The sequence below is a fragment of the Cariama cristata genome, unplaced genomic scaffold (assembly GCF_000690535.1).
Source record: "Cariama cristata isolate BGI_N322 unplaced genomic scaffold, ASM69053v1 scaffold3376, whole genome shotgun sequence".
Lineage (NCBI taxonomy): Eukaryota > Metazoa > Chordata > Aves > Cariamiformes > Cariamidae > Cariama > Cariama cristata.
The window spans coordinates 45,177-53,338 of record NW_009620203.1 but is presented as its reverse complement, the minus strand read 5'-3'; the positions used below and the strand labels follow the sequence as shown (position 1 = coordinate 53,338).

General features: G+C 39.2%; 1 protein-coding gene across 2 annotated transcripts in view; it reads right to left on the bottom strand.

Moving 5' to 3' along the window:
* The window catches only part of WAC (WW domain containing adaptor with coiled-coil), a 61,178-nt gene that overhangs the window by 8,878 nt on the left and 44,138 nt on the right, over window positions 1-8,162 (bottom strand). For both annotated transcript variants that reach the window (XM_009701521.1, XM_009701522.1), the window contains one exon: window positions 5,766-5,884. In XM_009701521.1, the coding sequence (XP_009699823.1) occupies window positions 5,766-5,884 (119 nt within the window). The remainder of the gene's footprint in view (window positions 1-5,765; window positions 5,885-8,162) is intronic.

The following is an 8,162-nucleotide window of genomic DNA, read 5'->3' as shown; positions in this document are numbered from 1 at the left end:
AGCAGGACAAAAGAACAGCACCAGCACTATAACAGTGATGGTACCTCACAGCTACAATGTTCTTTGGCACTACATATACTGAGAAATAGCAGCACTAATTGTGTAAGTACCTAGCCATTACTCATAAGATTATGTTTACAATCACTCTCCCACTGGCAACAGCTTTTCAATACAGGCCATAATTTCAGTCTATTTCTTAAAACTTTCTTACTACTTGCCTGCAAGTGATACAAAGTAATACGAAGAAAAAACAAATTTGAGAGGAATCTTAAGCCATCCCCTAACCTGTCCCCTTGAGGACTGAAAACACCCTAGCATAATGCAACCATCTTTACAGTCCAACGCCCAATGATTTATCCTAATCACTCACACTTGCAAAGAATTACAGCAAGTTTCCAAACAAACAGCCAGCAAATTAGGTACAGCACACTGCTCTGCAGCATCAAAGACTTTAATCTCACTCCTTTCAGTACTCCCAAAACTTGTTTAAAAGCTCAGAATATTTAAAAAAAAAAAAATGCAGAAAGATTTTGGCAGGCAGCTTTGTTAGAGTTGTATACATAAATTTCCCTTGATTTCAGGCACCAGAAGTTGCAAAAGGGAATACATGATGTAACTGTGGGGGGGTGTAAGTAAGTAAGTATTCTTTGGGTTTTGTGCTGTGTTCTCTTCAGTAATTGGCTCAACTGCTTCAGAGCCACTTACAAGTGCAAATGCTTAACTGCAGAAATGTTCAGTTGATTAGGGGAAAAAATGCCATTTAGATTTTGAAGCTGGAGTTTAAACTAGTCAAGAACATGAAGGACAACGAGGGCTGTACATCAGGGGCAAATGAAAGATTAAGGAACAGGTGGGTTGCCCCTCTACAAGGTAAGGGGATCTAAAGACAAAGGACACAAAAAAGGCCAAAATAGCTGGCAACTTTTTTTTGCCCGGGTTTTTATAGGTATGGTCTGCCCTCAGGCCTCCCACATGCCCAAGCGCATCAGTAGAATCAGTGCGAGTTAAGTATTACCTACAGCAGAGGAAGAAGTTAAGGAGCAGTTAGGCCTACTGGACATATGTCCATGCAACCAGATGGTATGCACCCAAGGGTAATCAGGGAGCTGGCCAGTATAACTCAGATGCTGCATCACCTTGAAGCAGCATGGTGAGCAGGCAAGTTTCCCGATGATGAGGCAAAAAAAGCAAGTGTTAAAGCCAACTTCAAGAAGCACAAAGATGACAACCTGGGGAACTACAGGCCAGTTGATCTTAGTCTCTGGGAAAGCTATGGAGCAAGTCTTCCTGGAAGGGGTTCCAGCTACATGAAAGACTAAAAGGCAAAAAAAGAGCCAGCATAGACTTACCAAAGGGGAAATTATGCCTCACCAACCTCACTGACATCTATGATGAGATGACTGGCTCAGAGGATAAGGTGAAAGCAGTGACGTTGTTTACCTTGACTTGAGCAAGGCCTGTGCCATCATCTCCCGTAGTATTCCCATAGCCAAACTGTTCACTTATCCAGTCCATATTTCATGTGTAAGGTGGGTGGAAAATTGAATGAACTGCTAGGCTCAAATGCTGCAGTCAGCAGTACAAAGACCAACCGAAAGCCAGTGACTAGTGCTATGCTTCACTGATTAATACTGTGGCCAATACTGTTTAATGTTTTTATTAAAAACCTAGATAGGGGCACACACTGCACCTTCAGTTAGTCTGCAGGCAACACCTACTTGGGGGGAGCAGTCAATACGCTGGAGGGTAGGTTGTTATTCAGAAGGACCTTGAACGGGCAAACAGGAACCAAGTTCAAAAAAGGTAAATATAAAGTCCTGCACCTGGGGTGGAATAACACTGTGCAACAACACTGAAACAACCCCTCCGAACAGTACAGGCTGAGTGAGTAGAAAGCAGCTTTGCAGAAAAGGACCTGAGGATCCTGGTGGACAAGTTAAATGCGAATCAGCAATGTATCTCTGTGGCAAAGCAGGCCAAGCACATGCTGGGCTGTATTAGCAAGAACGTGGTTGAAGAAAGCAATTTCTCCCCTCTCTTCAGAGCTTATGAGATCCACAGTACCTGGAGCACTGTGTAGTGGGGAGCCCAAAACCGGACAAGAATTAAACTGTCACACCAAAGGAACGTGGCAGAGAACCACACAAATGACTAGGGGGCTGAAGCACATGCCATATCAGGAGAAGCTAAAAGTTTATTCTGTCTGGAAAACAGAAGGTTCAGGGAAGGGGACTGAAAGATCTTCTTACTGTTTTTAACCACCTACGGGGAGGAGCAGAGAGCCAGGTTCTTTTCAGAGATACACAATGATAGGACATGAGGCAGAGACACAAGTTGCAACAAGGGAAATTCTAATTAGACATAAGGAAAAAACATTTCACCATAAAGGCAGTCAAACATGAGAAGAAGATGCTCAGAGATACTAAAAAAGTCACCTGAACAATGCCCTTAGTAATTCAAACTTGCCAGTCCTACTTTAAGTTGGGACTTGAACAAGATCACGACTAGAACCTTCCAACCTAAATGATTCTGTTTCTATGTATTCATACAGCATCATCATACTGATGGTGCAGAGAAAGACTACATTTATTAACTAAGTACAACTGAGGCATCACCTTCAATGCTTAATTACTCCTTAGGTCTAATAGGATTAAAGTTCCCCTATGACTTGCCTCCTCTCCATTTATCAACCTGGCTTCTCTGACTCCTACTTCATCAGTAAAAATCACTATAACACATCAGAAATGTTTCAGAAAAAAATAAATAAAATCTGTGGGTTTCTCAAAAATAAAGTTGTGTCTTAATTATGAATAAAACATACTGTCATAAAATATCTTAGCACTACTATGTTAGCAGCAGGGGGAGCTATGAATGCAGCAATGATGGTTCCAAACTACTGCTATATTTTTAAATGCTTCAATAAAGCCAAATACCTATCTTAGCTGGATGAATTAAAGACAGACTATGCCACAGAGAGGCAAAAACATCTGCACAAGAGTATGAGAACAGGATGGTTCTGAATACACTACTACAAACTACAAATTCTTACAACCTACAAAATATGGGAAGAAATACCTTCCCCTCCAGCAGTTTTGCATTTTTTAAGGTATTTCCAGTCTCTTCTGGAAATAAGGAGAAACTAGTAACCTGATGAAACTATTAATTATGGAAGCACTCATTTAGTTCCATTTTTAAAGCAGCCACAATTCATGGCACGTCTTTGGAACAACTTCTTACAAAAACACTCACTATATGCCTACATTGCATTAGTCTAACTTAGATGACTGAAGATGACTGAAATGTTCACAACTTTCAAGTTAGCAATAGCTATTCACATATTTCTTAGACGGCACTTCCTCCCAAACAGGTTAAAAATAATTTTAGCTCCATTCACTGAAAACTTTTAGTAAGAGTAAAATCAAAGGAAATGTAATTTTGACTAAGTTCTGTACAATGAATCTGTATTTAAGCTGTAGAAAAATGCAACCTTAATTCATAGAACCTCTTTTTGGACGACCTGTCCGCAGTTCCTATAAAAAAAACAGTAAAGGGAGTTAGCCCCAAGAGCAGTCCCCAATCTGACTGACTGCTTTCACCTATGAAGGAATAATCTGTTCTGTACCAATTCAGAAATACTCCCCAGATACAGGAAATCTTTTGCAGATGAGTAAATGTACATCTGAGCTAGTCTATTTTCATTCAACTCCACTGCACCGAACAGAAGAAAATACCAGTCACACAGGTTTTTCCAAGTCCCCTGTTCCTTAATCTTCCATTCTCTGCAAATGAGACACTTCCAAAAGAAACAAACATGTGAACTCATGATGCACAATATACCACAGTCACAAATGTCTAACAATTGGAGATACACAGGATACTAAACAATACTAATATTGTCACAATATCTTGATACTAGCCTGCACGGTCTATTTGTGCACTGTCAACTACAGGACAGTGCTACCTGTGTGACCCCTCTGCTTCAACCGTACAGTTGCTGGGACACACTCAGCTTCCTTTCTCCAGCAAAATGCTGACAACAAGCAGAGCAATGGTTTGCAGAGGGCCAGTAGATCCCTAAGGGAAACTCAGTGTGGGTAAGGGTTATGACAGAGTAGGAGGTCCTGTAACCCAAAGGGAAGGTGGGGTATGGATTAGCAGGCCAAATGCCCACCAGTCTCACATCACACAGATTCCAGGCCATGGTGAATGTTTCCAAGAATAAGACTATTTTCCTTAGCAACATTTCCTATGGGGAAAGGGTGATCAGCAAAGGACAAAATGGTCTGTGACTGAGAGCTGTTCCCCAAAACCTCACCGCTCCTTATAAAAAGGTCTGGTCCCCTTATTAAAAAGGTTTGGCTGGTTGGCAAGTATAATTTTTTTTTTGGTACTGTATTTCAGAAAGATTTTAAACAACACCATCCATAATTACTAGAGATTGGAACTTGTACACTATGTCTTTATTCTACCCATAGAGGAAAATGAGTTGTAGGTTAGACATCTGCCAAAGATTAGAATCAAGTGTCTGTAAGACAGTCAACATTAAAGACTCAAAAACTTCTGACTTGCTTCTGTTTGTACCCTCAAACTGCTCAACTAGTAAAGCCAGTCACTGGGACAGGACTGCCAAGCAAACGAAAAACCCACTCCACAAAAAAACCCGAACACAAACCAACCCCCTTCTCCCCATAAAATCAGCAAAAAACAACATAGATTTGAAAAATCTAACAATAAGTTAGTGCACTGATGACATGTAATCAAAGGTCGCCTTTATTATTAGTCCCAGAAGTGCAGATAGAAGGACCTCACTATTTTATGATCTGGAAAGCACCACCATGTAGCTTCAGGTATGCCGACAAAGAAAGAGGAAAGAGTATTGGGTTTTTGTTGGGTTTTGGTTTTGCTTTTGGTTTGGTTTTTTTTTTGGTTAATATCATACCACACACCTTATTCAACCACTCTAAAAATCTAGCTTTTAAGAAATGCAACACTTTGTAGATTTATGGGAATCCATTGCAATGATGCACGTTTCAAAAAGTCAACCTCCAGTCTCCCCCTGCCACAGTTCTAGACCATGACTCCATCACATTATGACAGATCTTTGGTTACAGCCTCTCAAACTAATATGACAAAGCGCACAGCATGCTACACAATGAAAAACTCATCTTCCCAGAAGAAAAATTCCAGACAAGATACAAATTCTAAATCCACCTTGTACATCAATGGATAAACGTTCATAGCATGCAACACCTGAATAGGCTGCTATGTTGACAAAAAACTCAGGCTAAGGAAAAGCACTTGTGAAACTTTATTTTTTTTAATGTTTTTCATTAAAGCAGCAAAATAACCCTTACCAATTTAAAAATCAAATTACACTACAGCAAGACTCCACAAACACCCAACACTAAGCAAATCACATAGAATTAAAGCATTTAATCTCATAACTGCACAGAAAGAAACAAAAACGCCAAACTCAGAAATCACAATACAAAGAATCACTTATAAATTTGACTCCAGAGCAACAGGGCAGACATATGAATTCTATTTTGCTTCTGCGAATGAAACTCTAGTGGTGGTCCTAAAGTGGAGAATCTACCACATTAGCTCTGTAACAAAGATATTTAGCTGCATCCTCTCAGTAGCAGCAGAGTTAAATCATATGTTCAATAATTGGTCAAAGAAGAATCCACAAATTGCAACATATACAACACAGACTGGATCCAGAGCAAAAACAGAGGACAGCACAGAGAAGTATTTCAATATACCTTGAGCGCTGAAGACTTCGTGGAGAGGCAGGTTCATGACCTGCCTGCTTGTCAGCTATTACCGGCTGCTGAGGTGCTGCCTGTGAAGCTGGTCCTTGTTTAACACCTGGAGCAGCAACCTGGAAAGTTCAAAACTTCATTAGATTTCCTCCACAGTAAACATTAAGTGTAAGAATCAGAGGAAAACACAGAAATTACAAGTTACAAGACCAGTGGGGTTTTTTTGACACAAGATCTTCTATTGACAGAATTTTTATACTCTTCACAAGGTGTTTTTAAAAAAAAAAAAAAAAAATCACCTCCAGTTCCACAGCTGTGATAGATAGCATTTTTTTTACTAAAATAGAGTACTTAATAGACATAACAGAAGCAAATTTAGATCCACTTGACTTGCCAAAATATTGAAAGTTTATTAGGTAAAATAGTTCAACCCAATTTCATTTTTTACCATATTTTCCATGTGAGCACTACGCTCATTTTGAACCTCAGAATTGTTCATTAGCCAAATTTTCACTTAAAAAGTTGAAAGTTCCCTACTTGAAAATACATTACACAGTGTCAGAAGCAGAATTAGGTCATAACCATATTATAACATCTCTATCATAAATGGGAAAAAAAAATCTAAAGCATATTTATCAGTCTGCTACTCCCCCTTTTTAACTGTTCTGTCAAGTTCTAAACTAATGAATGACTAAAAAAAGAGTCACCAGTAGCATTTTGCTTTTCCTTCATAGTACACATTCACGTTTAAGATACTGAGACACCAGCAGTGAGATACAGTCTTTTTTCTGTGAATTCCTGAACTACAACAGGATGAAAAGTTTGGGAATGTACTAGTGTTTATAAGTTACAGTAAACAGAGTCCAAGATACTTTTTTTCACCTCATATTCTGCATACCTCTGTCCCTTTTAAAGTACGTACAAGAGAGGAAGCAGCTCCAAAATTTATCCCCCGCTCTGGAAAATGAAGCTAACAACTTTAAGAAAAGAGGGAGGGAAGGAAAATGAGTTCTAGGGATCCATAAAGAAAGAAAACATAAATCAGGCAGCCTGTCTGGCATTTGCTGACATCAAGCTGGTGTAGGTTACTAACTAGTGGTCATCTGAACCTCCAGAAATTCTCTCAGTTTCAGAAACAGAATCCTGTGAAACAAACCACAGATGGCAAGTCAGACAGTATCTGTTAAAGTAAAATCAAGACATAACTTCATTTATTTAAATATACAGGAAATCTTAATCTCAAACCTACTTATATGTCTAGGAGGAAAAGCCACCTTTTAAAATTATCATCAAAAGCCAAAAAAAGTCTGAATAGCACATGAAAAGGTCAAGGTTCTGGAAAGATAAAGCAAGACCATTGTAACATCACTCAGTATGTTGAAATCAACAGAATTATACAGTTGAGGGGGGCAAAATAGCAGCAGTTCATTAATTGATTTATGGAAAAAAGAGACCACATGAGTATCTTTATGAAATGTATGACACGAAGAACTTTGCTATTAATGCCTGAATTCTGCTCACCTTGTGAGCAGACATAACTATCGAGGCTGTTCGAACAGAAAGAACAATTTCAAAAGGAAAGTCTATCACAGATAATACCATCACCTTGCAGATCCAAATTAGAAAACTAACCAGCTCCTTGGTTGGTAAAAATAAAAACAAAAATGGATTGTAAAGAAAAATTGGGATTTGAGAGGTAAATGAGCCACTAAAACTCTTAAATATTCCCTGTTTTCCAGGCGCTTCAAAGACTGTAGGTAAGTGTACTGGGAACAGAATAATAATAAGAGTTAAATTTAAAATTTTAAAAAAAAAAAAAAAAAAAAAAATCATCGATGAAGCAACATTCTCCCTGAACTTGACAGATCTGTGTTAACATGCCGTGTAACATTACACAGCTATTTTGCAGAAATTCAGAACAGTTTCTAACCACAGAACACAGGTGTAGCTAAATAGCAAAATGCGATGCCTAGAATCCTGGAGTCTGCAACACCTGAGCTGCCCTGGGCATACAGTTCATGCAGTCCTAAGTAACAGGCCCTATGCTGCAAATGGCACTACGCTGTTCCCAGAGCCAGCTCAGGTACCTCTGCATCTGACACTGGGTTCTGCTTGTATGGTGCCAATTCAGATTTGTCAACACCTGCTGCACAGAAGCACCCTAAGACAATGAGCTTGTGCTCTGAAACCAAGTGTGTCCTGGCACAGCACCCCATCTTGATTATGCATAATTTACCTCAAACTCTTTGAACTAGATAAGCTAACCTGACTGACATATCCAAAGGAGTACTAAAACAGACATGCTCCCACTGGAGTTATCACCACCTAAGTTCTCATCTCAATCCCATGTTGCGGAATTAAATTACGTGAATACAAGAACTATCAAGAAAGTTCTTT